Raw genomic sequence first — 16,214 nt, forward strand, 5'->3', positions numbered from 1 at the left:
AAGAGTAGATTCTGAAACTGGTTATTTAGACACTTTTTGAAATTCAAAATGGCGACTTCCCGTTGAGCAATAATCTCGATAACCCTAACATTATGGGTATTTTTGGAATGGACTTTGCAAGTAGACGATGGAAATGGATGTTTGGCGCCAATTTGAAATCCAATGTGGTGACTTCCGGTTGAGCGAAATCCTCTAAAGGATGTCCCACATCAAATTGCATCACGGAAAAAAAACGCTGTAGAAAATAACCCATTGGGTGTTTTCCATTGAAAATTTGGGAAAAAGTAGTTTAGAGTTACACTGTATTTTTATCACTGACAGTTAATCCAAAATTGAAAAAAAATTGCGAAAAAACAACGTCGCGAATTGATTTTGCGCAAGCGCCTGAAAAATCCTTACCTCTCTCATCGGGACATCGGAAAACAACTCGGAATCGTGCAGTCCATTACCGGTGAGTGGTGTGATTAACGTTACTACCAAACTCTAAACATCGAACGGAAGGAGAAATGTGGTCAGAATGGATGTTCTAGTAGTGATCAGGATCTTAAGCGTGTAGTAAAAGCGTTTAAGAGGAATCCCAATACTTCGATCAGGGATGTGGCCAAAAAGTTGAATCTGTCTTTCGTTCAGAGAGCCAAATATCGAGAGGGACTGTAAACCCAGATACTGACGAATCCTCATTGTCTCATCATGAACAATAAGACTTACATCAAGGCAAACTTCCGGCAGCATCCAGGGCTACTGTTCTTCACCGCCCAGCAAAAGATTGGTGTTCCAGAGGAAGTGAGAAAGCACAAACTGTCAACGTTTGCCAATAAATACATGATTTGGCAAGCGATCTGCTCATGTGGCAAATGGAGTGCGCCGTTCGAGACTACCGGGGACTGTTAACGGAGAGATCTGCCTCAAGGAGTATCTACAAAAGCGTCTGCTTCCTCTGTTGAAGCAACACGAGTCTTATAGTCGGATTTAGCCTCATACCACTATTCAAATGTTGTCCTGGAGTGGTACAAAGCCAACGGGGTTACTTTCGTACTTAAGGACATGAACCCCCCAAAGCACCGGAACTAATGTCCATCGAAAAATACTGGGAAATTATGAAGTAAGCACTATGGAAGGCTCCCGAGGAGGTCAAATCTGAGGAAGACATGAAGAAATAGTAGGTATCCGTGAAGAAGAAGAAGCTGCAGTCAGATGTTGTACAGATCCTTATGAGTGGAATAAAGCGTACAGTGCGAGCGTGCGGCTATGGCATTGAAGTTGAATGAAATAAATATGCCAAAAGCTTAACCATGGGTAATATTTCATTGTATGAAAGTTTTAAAAGGATCGGTCTACTAGGTAATTTTCTACAGCATTTTTTCCGTGAAGCAATTATATGTAGATATACGTTATAACCTTAGCTGTAATAAAATTTTTGAAATTTGGGTAATGAGTAGATGACGGAAATCGATGAGTGACGCCATTTTGCCCATGATAGCGACTTCCGGTCGAGCAAATTTTCTTTGGCCATATTTTCACTATATATCTCCCTATATATCTGCTGTATAATTATCCCATTATGAAAATATAGCTTCCGACATTGACTTGTGACAATGTTCGTCAATTCCACTTTGAAAACCCCCACAATATGGAGGTTATAGAGAATTCATCTTAACCGGAAGTAGTCATCTTTAAAATAACTCCCAATAACGATTTCCTTCATGTACTCGTCAATCTCGTTCTGAAAATACACACTATTAAGAGGAATATAGAGAATTTATTCAAGTCGGAAGTCGCTATTTTGGATTGTCAAATGGCTTCCGACATCGATTTTCGTCATCTACTCGTCCATCCCATTCTGAAAATACGTTTTTTACGGTTCGTAAAAAAAGAATTTGTTGTTTCGAATGTGTATGGAGGTTTCAGTGTATTAATTTCAAATAGTAGAATAGAATGGCTGATCAATACAGTAATAATATAGGAATCATATAGTCTTTCAGGGCCGAAGCGGGCCTTATGTTGATGACAGCAATTTACTGGGTAAACCCCTTGAAACTTGATAGATAACTGAACCCTCCTTCATGGAGACTGATTTTCGGGTTTTTTAAACCACGCAAAAAAGAATCAACTAAAAAAACAATTCAAACGGTAGCGTGTTTGAAGAAACGTTCCCGTCAGCTTTCAGCAAAATTAAATTTCCACCGTGTTCTTTCTCAAATGTGTCGTCGTACCATCCGTGCGCATAGTGTCCCCGTAGAATGCATTCCCCGTAAATCTCTCACTAGCTCAGTCGAAGGAAGATAAATTTACGCCACACCACTGCCACTCATCTGGGGTTCAATCTCGTACTTCCGGTCGGGCACGGCACGGTAATACAGCACTGAAACCTGAGGAGGAGGATCAAACAGCGGGTTGGTTCGAAAGGGCAAAAAGGGCACAATTTAAACGCCCCATTGCTGAGGATGCACTGACTGTGCAGAGAGACAAGAGCGAATCCCGCCGGCATCAGAAGCAGTGCACAAACGAACTTCCGCTGACCTATTTGTTTTGAAGCGCACTGGGTGCTGCTACTACTGTTGCTGCTGTGGCAAGGCAAAATACGCCGCGGGGGTGTGAGAAAGGATTCATATGAGTAGGAGTAGTCTGAAATCGGAGATTTTATGAACTGGTGGCTGTATGGAACGGAAGGTTGTAGAAAACAAAACACACTGAGGGAAGGGAGGAACTGTTTGGACGTGGTCCGTGCTGTTCTTCGGGAAGAATAGCAACTCGAGTGCATGATAATGAGCATTGCATACTGTTATGGCTGGGGCTAAATGTTGTGAGAGCAATATTAGAGACTACTAACGATGTCTTAGGTTAATGCATTCCCATGTTTCATGGGTCAGAAATAACGGAGATGTTGTTTTTCCGTAGTCCTGAGGTCATCCAGGAGAATGTCTCGATCTGCGATTACATGTTCAAGAATCATAACCTTTAATTTGTGAATAAGTCCAAAAATGTTTCTCAAAGTCTTGAGATCTAATTGACTAAGCTGAACCTGCTTAACGAGGTAGCCTGGATGTTAAAATGGACACCTGAACTGTCCTCAACATATGAGACATATGGGCAACCTCATTGTTTCCGAAGTTTCGCCGCTATCCAACGAGGTATCCGTCGCGACGATACAATTCCACTATTGACAGCCCCATCGAGCCGGATTCAACACCAAGTGTCTCGTTATTTTCGCCCATTTTGTATCCACCGGAAGGTTAGCTGTTCGTGACCGTGTTCTTCCGGTGTGCCGCCTGTTGTCACCAATAGCAATCATCCAACTCACACATCTATCTTCCACGTTTGAATACAGTAGCACGCTATCACTTCCTTTTCTAGTCGGTAAAGCACTAACCACCGTGTGCCACCATATCACTTGTCGTCGTCGGAGTTTAGACCGCCTCCCTTCAACCCCTCCTCCCTTTTTCAACCCTTCCCCATGTGAAGTCATGTCACTGCGCTAGCTCGATGCCGATGATGGTGAGAAATGAAATGGAGTCCAATGTCGACTGTTGAGGGTGGCAATAGAAAAAAGTCTCGTGTACTGCTTTGTTGCCCTAGAGATTTCAGCTAGCGAGTGGAATGACGTTGAAATATGTTGTCACTACAATATTAAGTATGCAGCAGGATGTGTGTGGGTGTGCTATGTGCCAAAGAAGCGAGAATCAATTTAAGTAGACAGTTGAAAATATTTCAATACGACAAGTCACCCGTCTCTGCTTGCTGCAGCTCTGTGTATTGGAAATGATCTTAAAAAATCCTCGACCGGAATGAGGGAGGCGCCCGGTCCTTTTTCGAGGAGCAGCATTACTAAGAGCTTTTTTTCAAGCGCCATCAACCGAACATGGTTGGTTCGGAGGAGAACCCCGACCCCATTGTGACCGGTGAAATGGACAGGAATCAACCTAATTGGATCTTGAGCTCAGCTTCGACATCAGCATCATCATCATCATCGTGGTCGTCATTGGCTTTCGCCGAGAGTAGCCATATATAAGAAAGGAATTCACGCAAGATTGCACAAGCGATGACCACACCGCTTTGTGGGTTTTGAGGGGGGATGATTTTTTTGCCTTGTCATAGTTAATAATTGTTGATGGGAAGTGGAATTGAGGTCACCGAGACATGCGTCTCTACGCGGAGGTTAATGGACAGAGACAATCTATCATTATGATTAATTGTGTAAGATAATTGGTGACGATTTGGCGCAGGATCGAGCGTTTTAGGAATTGCAGAAATTCTTTTGATACCGATTGAATGAGATTTTCATGACTGGAAAATTTAAGGTTTCATCGAGGGCACCTCGATTGAAACGTTCCTCACTGCAACGTAAGCATTAGTTCCAACTCAGTTCCGCTCACATCATCCTGCAAGATGATCCGCTTCAAAGGCGAATAAATCCCATTCCATTGCACAGTGGTCCAGATCGCTAATTTAGGAGGAATTTTTACTTTCTGACAAACCTATATAATTTAGCCGTATCATGTCTTAGGATGAATTTGTGTACTTTAGAAGATGCTTCTTTTTATTGGAATAGTTATTAGGGTGGTTCTAATTTATCTAAAATACGAAAATAAACTTTTTACTGATGAAAGATAGAGCTCCACAGTCTTCCACAAAGTTGTAAAGTAACTTATTTTGAATAAATTTGTTGAACATATTAAAGCTCTATCTCTTTTAGTTTTTGTTATACAAGAAATTTAAAAAAAAAGATTAGGGTGTTCCTGAAAAAAACGTTTTTTTAGTATAACTTTCGTATCTTTTACTTTTTGTTAACACAACCTTTGAACAGCTTATTGAAAACTTCAAGCCGAGTATTTTTCTCCAAGACACCGAAGGTCTAACTTTTTTCTTTAAAAAGTTATGGACACTTTTCGTTAAAAAAATAGCCTATTTCAAGGCTCAATATCGCTGATGCGGGCACCTAAAATTGAATTCTGTTTCCACCACATGAAAGACCATACTTATTAGTATATTTGAGCAAAAATTGGCGAATACGATATTTTTTTAAAATTTGCAATTTAGATTTAAAGTTTGTAGTTTTGCAGGTTCAACGCATTAAAGCATTTACACACATATCGTTGTATTATGAAAAAAGCCACTTTCAAATATCATTCTCTCATCGCAGCAAGCTTTGCATAAGTGAAACGACTGTCAAAAAAGGTTTCTGATTTTATTCGTTTTAAATAAAACTAGTAAATATGGATATTAGTCGAAGAGAGTTGGCGAATTTGCTTATTGCTGGTAAAAAGACAGATGAACTGCTTAAGTTCATTACAAGTAGTAATCCAAATGTAAAATTGAGACTTGTTAATGTTCGAAAGAAATTTTATATTTTGTTAAAACAACCTTTGAACAGCTTTTAGAAAACTTCAATCCACGTTTTTTCATAACTCTGAAAGTCTAACTTTATACTTTCAAAAGTTATGGAAACTTTTCGCTCATAAATAGCCCTTTTTCAAATGTCATTATCTCTGATTGGGGCAAATAAAAGTAAGTTCGGATTGAACCATAGAAAAGAACATACTTTTAAGTATATTTGAGCAAAAATTGGAAAATATTATTTTTTTAAGCATGTAATTTTAAATTTACTAACCAAAGTTTTAAATTTTATCGCATAGCGACATAAAAGAAATTGCCTAAAGCCTTTGTATTTCCTTTTCTGTTTTGCTTACATATCAACAATACAGAATGTGTTCATTAAAAATAATTTGGCTATGACAACAATTTATGATTTATATAAGGAGAATTTATTCAATGCCAATTAATTCAAAAGTAGATGCATTGCATTTTCAGGTATATCCAGCGGTGCTCGTTGAATTCGACGTTTACATTTAAGAGAAATTATAGGATCTGATGAAACAAGAAGTCTCTTGAAAACGTCATCAAGATTGACGAGTCGATCGAATTTGCGTGCGTGGAATTCTCGGAATCTGCGAATACTTTTATTCCTGGTTTCTTGAACTTCTTCACTGCACATACCTACTAGCAGCATGTTATGTTGAATAATGCTTCCTCCATGGACCAGGAGTTTATGCACGGTTGGTGAGAGAGCGTACCAACCATACAGGCGTACATAAAGCAATCGTGTATCTTCGGCGTAACTCCGGTAAGCATCCGCGTTAATTCCCAATTTGCTGTTGATGATTGTTAATAGCACATACATACGTTCTAGCAACATTTCGTCCAACCCGGTTTCTTCTGCAACGACATCTCGGTTTCTGAAAAATTTTCGAGCTGTGTTACCATCGTTAGAATTTCCGCCACCTGGCAAAGGTTCGCTAATACGAAGACCTAAACGGTCACGTAACGCTTGTCGAATTTTTATTTGTCGTTCCTTAAGCTCGCTGGTATTTTTGCCTACGCGCCAACGCGGTTTTGCTAGAGCTAAACGGTAAGCAATATTCAATAGTAACTCCATTGCTCGTATTAATGCATGTAAAGGTGAAAAAACATATAAACTATCCGGTGGATCGCTGGCTTCCAGTAAAGGATCATTCAATCGCTTCCCGGAGCGTTTGCATATATAACACGCTTGAGACGGTGTGCCTGTTACGTCATTCACTACCTTCGTATCAACCATGGAAAATATGAAGCTTGAACTAATCGGAATCTTGCGCATATTAACATTTACTATAGTCGGGACTAATTCATCGATTTGCTTGTTCATCGCGGCAACTTCATCCTTTGTTAGTTCAGGATTTTCCTTCTTGAAAATTAATTTTACTGGTCGGCACAGGGATACTGAAGATGGAAAATCATTATTCCAAAGAATGCAATCTCTTGACTCATCTTTCCGGCGACTAACTACACGTAAAGGTACTATAGATAGAGCAAATATATGCGAATCGTTATACTCGAATAGTTCTCCATTTTCATCTTCGTCAACGCACATTTGCTTGTATCTATGTTCAAGTGGAAAAGAGACTGTCAGTCAAAGTTTAGAAGAAAAATAATGTTGCCTACCGGGAATGGTTGCTGCTTCCATCGCAGCCCCACTTAAAGATAACAAACGTATTATCCTCAGGATGCAGTGGTAGAACTCCAATATTCAGAAACGAGATGAGTCGTTCCACGGTATGGTTAACAAGAGCTTGAAGGGGAACATACGCACAAGAAGGCTGAACAGAAATTCCTGAAAAAAATTGTTGATTCAGGGACGAATCTTTGAGAATAGTACATACCGATCGGATAGCATAGTTTCTTTTCTTCTACTATTTTATTATACGCGGGATAAATGTCCAAACCCTTCTGCATAACTGAGCTGCGTATGTTTTGGTACTGCGCCTTAGAAAAATCATTTTCACAAATAAATCTAAGTGCCTCCTCCGCAGTAAACGCTTCTGCAATCGGGACAGCCATAGATCCTAAATTCTCTACGGTAGATCTGACGGGACTTTTCGACAATCGTTCGATTTGTCTGCCAACTAAACGGAAACCAGTAGAATTAGCGTTGACGGCTGACGCTAAACCAAGTTCTTCCGTGGAATACTTATCGCGCAACTTTCCTAATCTTTTTATTTTGGCTCTGCGACATGTTTCGGAAAATGGTTTCCTCTTTCGGCCTTTACTTTTACCTTCGACTTCGAATCTTAGCTTTCCTTCAAGCCACACAAAATTTTCCAGCTCAAACCGAATTTGCGTGCGCTTACTCCGAATCCACAACATTCTAAATTCCAACATGAAGATTTTTATTTTCTTCCGAGCACTAACAAGTCTCAATTTTACATTTGGATTACTACTTGTAATGAACTTAAGCAGTTCATCTGTCTTTTTACCAGCAATAAGCAAATTCGCCAACTCTCTTCGACTAATATCCATATTTACTAGTTTTATTTAAAACGAATAAAATCAGAAACCTTTTTTGACAGTCGTTTCACTTATGCAAAGCTTGCTGCGATGAGAGAATGATATTTGAAAGTGGCTTTTTTCATAATACAACGATATGTGTGTAAATGCTTTAATGCGTTGAACCTGCAAAACTACAAACTTTAAATCTAAATTGCAAATTTTAAAAAAATATCGTATTCGCCAATTTTTGCTCAAATATACTAATAAGTATGGTCTTTCATGTGGTGGAAACAGAATTCAATTTTAGGTGCCCGCATCAGCGATATTGAGCCTTGAAATAGGCTATTTTTTTAACGAAAAGTGTCCATAACTTTTTAAAGAAAAAAGTTAGACCTTCGGTGTCTTGGAGAAAAATACTCGGCTTGAAGTTTTCAATAAGCTGTTCAAAGGTTGTGTTAACAAAAAGTACAAGGTACGAAAGTTATACTAAAAAAACGTTTTTTTCAGGAACACCCTAATCTTTTTTTTAAATTTCTTGTATAACAAAAACTAAAAGAGATAGAGCTTTAATATGTTCAACAAATTTATTCAAAATAAGTTACTTTACAACTTTGTGGAAGACTGTGGAGCTCTATCTTTCATCAGTAAAAAGTTTATTTTCGTATTTTAGATAAATTAGAACCACCCTAATAACTATTCCAATAAAAAGAAGCATCTTCTAAAGTACACAAATTCATCCTAAGACATGATACGGCTAAATTATACAGTTTGTCAGAAAGTAAAAATTCCTCCTAAATTAGCGATCTGGACCACTGTGCATTGGCTGCTCCCGCTGAATTCAAACTGCTCTTTGATGTTGCACTAACACAAGCGAGCGACATTTGGCACCATTTCAAGCCTCAGCAAATACCAGGTAATCCTGTTTTACCCATGCGAAGCAGATGATATTCCGAAGAGCGACATCACTGTGAAAAAGTCCCTTTATTTAATCACGCCCTCATCCGCTGGTACACGTAGTCAAATGTGGCGACCGTGACGTCGACGGCGATGGGGACGACGACGACGACGCGGAAATGCTTTTAATTCGTTCCAACTGGCAGACCACTAGCAGTACAACCACTCTCCCTCTTTATTAAGAGGAGGGACCGGGATGAAATATAATGTCTTCCGCTGGAATGACTTTCACTGGCGGGAGCCGAGATTTTCCCGGTTTTTATTTCCTTGCGAATCGTGCGCGAGTAGTCAGTAAAATGTGGTTAAGAGTTGCGAAGAAAAAAAGGGATCAACTTTTCAAGATGAGTTTGACGCCGGGCAAAAAGGAAACTGTCATCTGTTCAAGTAGCCGCGAACGAGGGCGAATTTTAAGTTTTCCATTCTGTTTAGCTGCTGAAACATCATTTGCTTGCTAATGTACCGCGTTAATTGATGATTTCCACGGGAAAACTACTTAACAGAAAGCGACCAAATAGTACTGCACTTTTTATGAAAACGCGATGGGTTAGAAGGAAGGGGGTACTTACAATACTAACAGTCTGTTGTTCAATTCCGTTCGAGATTCCCGCTCCGCTGGTGATGGCACTGACTGCTGTTGATCCGGCTCCGGTACCACCGATGGTGGTTCCAGCAACCACAGGGCTACTGGTGAGTCCGCTGGCCGTACTGCTGCTGCTGCTGCTGGTCACCACTGCCGATAGCGACGCCAGCGAGACGGCTGCTAGTGATGTGGGCGGTGGGATACTTCCCGGCGGTACGCCTAATACTGATGGCGAGCTGTACTGGCTGACGGTCTGCAAATGAAAGAAAGAAGGCTGGCGTTAGAATAGGCTTGGTTCGCAAAATGTTTGAACTTCTACTCGAAAAGACGAGGAGAATCGCTTTAAATTAATTTTTACATCGAGATTTTTTTCTCGGGAACCTCATGTGTTCTTGAGGTTGCCTGCGCTCCGATGAGGTTCCTTGGAAAACAATTTTTAGCCCCGAAGCTTGAAGAATTTTAATATATTCAAGGGGTGAAAACTTCACTGTTACACTGTGTTCAATTTTTTGCGCATAAACTCATTTCAATTCATTATTTTAAAAAAATTATCTGGGAACCTCAAGCGTTTTTGAGGTTGCCAGCAACCAAATGAGGTTGCTTGGAAGAAAAACATTATCCTGAAAGGTCATCGAAATTTAATATATTGAAGACTACCTCGTTCGAATGAAAAAAAAACTTCTACGAGAGTATAATTACACAGTGTTCAACACATTCGAATATACTTTCTCGAGTTTAAAAACCTAAAACATTTTTCGTATTTTTTTTTTGATTTTGTTGTGGAGTTCTGTTTTTTCGAGGAAAATCTGTTTTTATTCATGAAAAACTGTCCCGGGAACCTCGAAAGTCCTTGAAGTGGCGAGCAACCAAACGAGGTGCCCAGGAGGAGCAATATGATGCTGTACGATCGAAAAATCTTATAAAAAACAAGACCACCTCGTTCGTACAACTACTTTTCAACTGCGAGGAGAACACGCGGGTATAAAAGCGTGGCATTAGAAAGATTTGTTCAGGCAATTTGAGTAACCGTAAGGAAAGAATTTTAATGGAGCATAATTTGCGTACATTTTTTAGAAATGTTAAAATCTGCGACATCCCAATGACTGTTACGAACATCAGCAAGGCAGCGCGTCAGTTTACACAGCGAATTTGGTTCAAGTCTGGTTTCGGAACGATTGGACGGATTCGATGGAGAATAATGAGCAGCATCCCAGCTTCAGCAGTGTGGCCTTCCGATTTATCAGACTTGCTGGTCGAATTCGCTGAATTTCTTCTTATCTACAAGAACTTCTGTGCTTACTGTACTTCACACGTCATTTGTTCTTTGTGTGGGAACACAAGTTGTAGCGTTTCCTTTTTGAATGTAGGCATCTGTGTGTGAGGGATCGTAATAATATTCTTTTCAAGAAAAAAATGTTCCGGGAACAACGTGTAATCTTAAATTTGTAAGCAGCCAATCGAGGTAAACTGGAAAAAACATGATATGATCTCGTAATGCCGTAAAATTGTATAAATCCAGGGCTCGTTGCAAGCTACCAATCGACGTTTGTTGGAGGAACTCATAAGGGCAAGGAATCATACAAATTCAATGCTTACTTCGCTCGTTTGCTAGAAAACTTTACTGCTTCCTAAGGTAGTCGCCAAAATGGAAGTCAGGAGTCAATAAACTTGGTTCGAGATACGAGCCCTGATCTGTGAGGATTTTTGGTGTAAATTTCATTTTGTGTGTGAAAAAAAAAACATTCGGGAACCTCAAGTGTTCTAGTGGTTGTACACAACCGAATGAGGTTACCTGGAAGTATAATATGATCTTGTAAGGTTGAAGAATCTTATCAAATTCAAGGCCACCTCGTCAATGCAAAAACTTCACTACTTTGAGAAGATATACATACGGTAATGGAACTCGGACGATAGTAAACTTAACTCAAGAAATTTTTGAGCTCTGGTCAGGAAAGATTTAAAGTTGGGATGGATAATCGCTTCCAGGAAAACAAACGAAATTCCCTTGAAGAACAATATAATCACGTATGGTCGAGGAATCTTACTCACTTCAAAGCTACCTCGTTCGTACAAACACTTGTGAACTACGAAACGAGGTTCCTTGGAAGAAATGATACCGTAAAATCGATGGATCTTATTCGTTTTCCATTTTGGAAAATAGGCATCTATCTGACGGTCTAGTCGACTTACCAAGGCATTAATGAGACGAAATCGAAACCCAAATTGCTCGACTTACAATAGCTGGGCCCCTCATGTACGAATTGGTTTGATATAATTTTCTTTTTGTGGAGAAATATGGAATATGGTCGCAAAACTAAATGACCACAAAGGTTCCAGTTTTGATAAGCTAAAAGCAGATATCCCGTAAATTTCAATTGATTTGGAAATCCCTGGAAGAACAATATGATCCCGTAAGGTCTAAGAATCTTATTAAATTCAAGGCTACCTCGTTCATTCGAAAATTTATCACAGGAAGAAAACTCTCTTAGTTCTTTGGAGCCATAATTAGGAAAGATTTTTGGTGTGGAAGATTGTTGTGAATTGCTTCAAATTCGTAAAATTCGTGTTCCGAGAACATTGAGTATCCTTGAGGTCACTTGAAACCACACGAGATTCCCTGGAAGAACAATATGATTCTATATGATAACAAGAGGTTAAGAAATATAACTAAGTTCAATCCTACGTCGTTTTGCGAAAACTTCTCTGGTATGAGCGGTACTTACGGCAATGAAATCAAGCGTTACTAAGTCTAACTCTAGAAAATTTTGAACCCTATGTCAGGAAAGATTCGTGGGTTTGCGGATAATTGAAAGTTTCTTTTCATTTCCGGAAAAAAGTATTCACGAAGCTAGTGTTCTTGAGGTTACAAGGAACCGAACGAGGTTTCGTGAGTACCAATACGATATCGAAAGATCGATGAATCATGTAGAATCTACAAGGTAGTCTCGTGCGGAAACTTCCACTACTCCGAGAGAAACTCGTAAAACCGAGGAGTCTGCTTAAATTCAATGCTCTGGATGATATTTTGATGTGGGGGATCGTACTAATATTTTTGTTTTCGAGAAAAAAACGATTTACGGAACCACAAGTGTTCTGGAGGTTACAAGCAACCAAACGAGATTCTCTGGAAGTACAAAATGTTCGCGCAAGGTGAAGGAATTCAGGGTCTCGTTTGTACGAAAATTTCACAGCCATAATAAGTATCTAAGGGAATGGAACCAGGCGTAAGCAAGCTTGGTTTGAGAAATTGATAAGCCCTTCACAGAAAAGATTTTTGAAATGAAGGATGCACCCAACATACTACAGTTGATGTGGCCTCCTACACAAATGGTTTTATTCAGTTTTCTCCGTAGCTACCCCGCTCGTGAGAAAACTTTACTACTCGGACAGAAACTTATAGGCATGGAAATCAAATGTTACTAAGCTTGGCTCGAGAAAGTGTTGAGTACAAGTCAAGAAAAATTGGTGGATAGGGAATCATTGTAATTTTCTTTTTCTTCGTTAAAAAAGTTTTCTTTTTGCTCGGGAACCTCGAATGTTCTTGAGGTTACAAGCAACCGAATGAGGTTTCCAAGAATACCAATACGATCCTGAAAGATCGATGAACTATATAGAATCTAAGGCTACCTCATTTATGCAAAAACTTCCCTGCTCTGAAAGGAACTCATGGGAATGGAACGAATGCTAATTCTTATGAGTGTAGACAACAGATCATGCAGATCCTTGAAAAGGCCAAATTTTACAACCACTATAAAATGGTCTAAATACCCCTTAAATGCACAATATATTGATTGATATTGGATCTACAAGACCATGTTGTTGGTGTTCTAATGAGCTTGAATTTTGACCATGAGCATAAAAGTATTACGGACTTCTCCTTTTCTCAGGAAGCTTGGTTCAAAAACTTCTAGAGCCCTACTCAGGAACAATGTTTGGGGATGAGGATCGTTTAAATTTCAGTTTTATTAGAGAAAAATTGTCCGGGTACCTCGAGCGTTCTAGAGGTTGGAAGTAACCCAACGAGGTTCCCTGAAAAGCCAATATGCTCCCATAAGATTATTTAATTTCATTAAAATCAAGGCTACCTCGTTTAGGTGAAAAAATCACTCTTCCAAAAACCACTTACATTTCTGAGCGACTGTGAGTTAGCCAGTTGAGCGGCGGCGGCAGCTGCAACTGCCTGCTGTTGTTGTTGCTGATGCTGCTGCTGCTGTTGCTGCTGATGGTGGTGGTGATGTTGGCTGAGTTCATGTTGCTGTTTGAGACTACTGAGCGGATGTTCCGTCATGGCAACTGCCGCCGAAAGGCCTCCGCCTCCGCCGGCCATACCGCCGCCAGCCGCACCGGCTCCCTTGACCATTTGCATCGACAGCCCGTCGGCGGTGGCGAGCCCGGTCTGTGTCATGGTCGGTGGGAACCCGGCGGCACCTTGAAACGGTCCCATCCCCTGGACCATGTGCTGTAATGAAGGTGAAGAAAGGGGAAAGAAGATTAGTATGATTTTCAGAGGTATGACAATCGTGACAATATTTCAACATAGTTGTTGAAAATTTAACAGCAAAGTCAAATTTTGCTAGCAAACGACTTCCAAATGATCGCTGTTTGAAAGACCAAAGAGAGTTGGATCCATAAGCAGAAACTCTTATACGCACTCCACTTTGACAACAAATTTTCTTTCGACAAAAAATACAGACGTTTAAAAAGCGGAATTAGCAATATGTACTAATTAGGGGATTGCTTGATGGTTTATATGAGAAGAGTACCTCACACATACCGTGCCGTGACAGAAAGTAATATTAACAACAATTACATAATTCCGAAGACTTATGTAGTTAGTTCCTTAATCCATGACACAATCGTGACATTAACTAACGTTCAGAAAATTCAAGATAATTCCCAAAAAATAAACTACCCTCATAAAAACCCTAAAAACGTACCAATTCGTAGACCAGCATCAAGCTACGATAGCCGGCAGTAGTGTGGTCAATCTAATGTGGTTATGCAAAAACATTCAATTTATTTCATCTTCCTCAGTGACTGCTGGCTGGCATAGCCGAGGGGGACCTACTTCAACCTGATTATAACTGGCCAAATCCTACCGACTCAGCTCCGTACCAGAAAGACAGCAGGTAGCTAGATCCCCACTGCTGATTGTGGTTTGGTCTGAGACCGGCCACCTGCTGTTTCCGTAGTATCATGTACCTTCTTACCAACACATGTGTTACCTGTAGAATACTGATTACAAAACACAAGTCGGAGGAGAGTAGGATGTGATGAAGTTGGGTTTTAAATTCACAGCAGAAAATGTGCACTATTTTTTAAATTTTACATCCCGTCCGCAAGACTCACAGCAAGGGGGTGGTCAGCGGGATAACAGAAAAGGTGGGATAATTTTATCGTGCGAAGCTATACGAAATCGTTCGATAGGGATTTTAGATTACGGTATGCATCAAGTGAAGGACGGTTGTATATCTATGTTAGGGGAATTTGGATCCATTAGGTTTAATAGCTGCAATAAATTAAATATTTTTTTTTGGAAATGTACGAACATGTATTTCTCTAGAATTATCACCACTATTTGTTGAAGTAAATGTAGTAAATGGAATAAAATTTATTCCACGATTAAAAAACATTGACCAATTAATTGGGAATTTGCATATACTACAAAATACCGTTTGTGAAACGCCACACAAGGAAGCCACATAGCGCTCTTATCTTTACACCATATGTTAACGAGTTGTTCAATTAAATACAGACATCTTGCCGATATCTATCACAATATCGCTAGATCTCAGAAGTGGAGCAGAAAAGTAGAAAATGGATGCATAATCAGCATTTATTGTTTTTAGAACAATATTTTACTTAATTTCTTTAATAATAGTCTTATGCTGATCGAGAAAAACCATAAAAACAATAGTCTTACGCTGCTGCTAATAATAAATTATCGTTCCGTACGGAGAGCTCAATTCGAAATATGTGGCACATATCAATGATCTAGTTTTGGATTATTCAATGCATTTTTCTCACATCCTCAGATTGCTTGCTAAATCATAAATTTTTCAACAAATTTTGATATATTTTTCCTATGTTCTGGAACAATTTCCGGACGAAATAATATTACTATCTTGGGAACTGACACAAACAAGCCTAAATGAGGCTTGTATCGCCTATCATAATTCAGTAGCAACTTATTGCACCATCCTATCTATACTCAACTAAAACTGATCAAGTGCTCCTATGCTTAATCAATCGCATCGAAGTATTCGGAAATTTAACTAATCGACTATCATTCATCAATTTCCGCCGATTTAGTTTGAACGACATACAAAGAAAGAAAATCATTCGAACTCTATTCCAACTAGGCTTGCCAACAACAACTTCCGCAAACTCATCCAGTTCCTTATGTCCTCTCAATTACCATCCAACGGATAAACTTCCATAGCGGCCCAAATGAAGTGAGAAAAACTATCAGAGTAACACTTTTTCCCAAGTTTCACAGGAACTTGCCACCGTTTATCGATTGAGATTCTCAATGGCCGTCCACCAACCCATTCTTCAGCTTAAGACTCCGGTACGAAAGTTTGCTCCCACTCACGTCCGTCCAGTCGAGAAAAGTTGTCGATTGGATTTTCAATCGCTAGTTCTTAGCGGAATGACGGCTCCATTAGACGAAACACTATATGACCAGTGTTGGTGTGATTGAGATTGGTTCAGTCAGCAGTTGTTTCCTTCCGGTATACTGTTATCAAACAATAACTTTTCCCGACGAAAAATGGAGAAAATTTAGTATCGATTGTTCGACACACTCGAAACATCAAAGCGCAGCCCGGGAATGGGACCACAATCCGATTGCCGGTCTTTGTTACCACTTGGCACT

General features: G+C 39.7%; 1 protein-coding gene across 14 annotated transcripts in view; it reads right to left on the minus strand.

The window, feature by feature from the left end:
• The window catches only part of LOC131693510 (RNA binding protein fox-1 homolog 2), an 803,264-nt gene that overhangs the window by 258,783 nt on the left and 528,267 nt on the right, over positions 1-16,214 (minus strand). For all 14 annotated transcript variants that reach the window (XM_058981382.1, XM_058981380.1, XM_058981390.1 and 11 more), the window contains 2 exons: positions 13,464-13,796; positions 9,324-9,590 (listed from right to left, as the gene is read on the minus strand). In XM_058981382.1, the coding sequence (XP_058837365.1) occupies positions 9,324-9,590; positions 13,464-13,796 (600 nt within the window). The remainder of the gene's footprint in view (positions 1-9,323; positions 9,591-13,463; positions 13,797-16,214) is intronic.

This window comes from Topomyia yanbarensis, chromosome 3 (genome assembly GCF_030247195.1).
Source record: "Topomyia yanbarensis strain Yona2022 chromosome 3, ASM3024719v1, whole genome shotgun sequence".
NCBI lineage: Eukaryota > Metazoa > Arthropoda > Insecta > Diptera > Culicidae > Topomyia > Topomyia yanbarensis.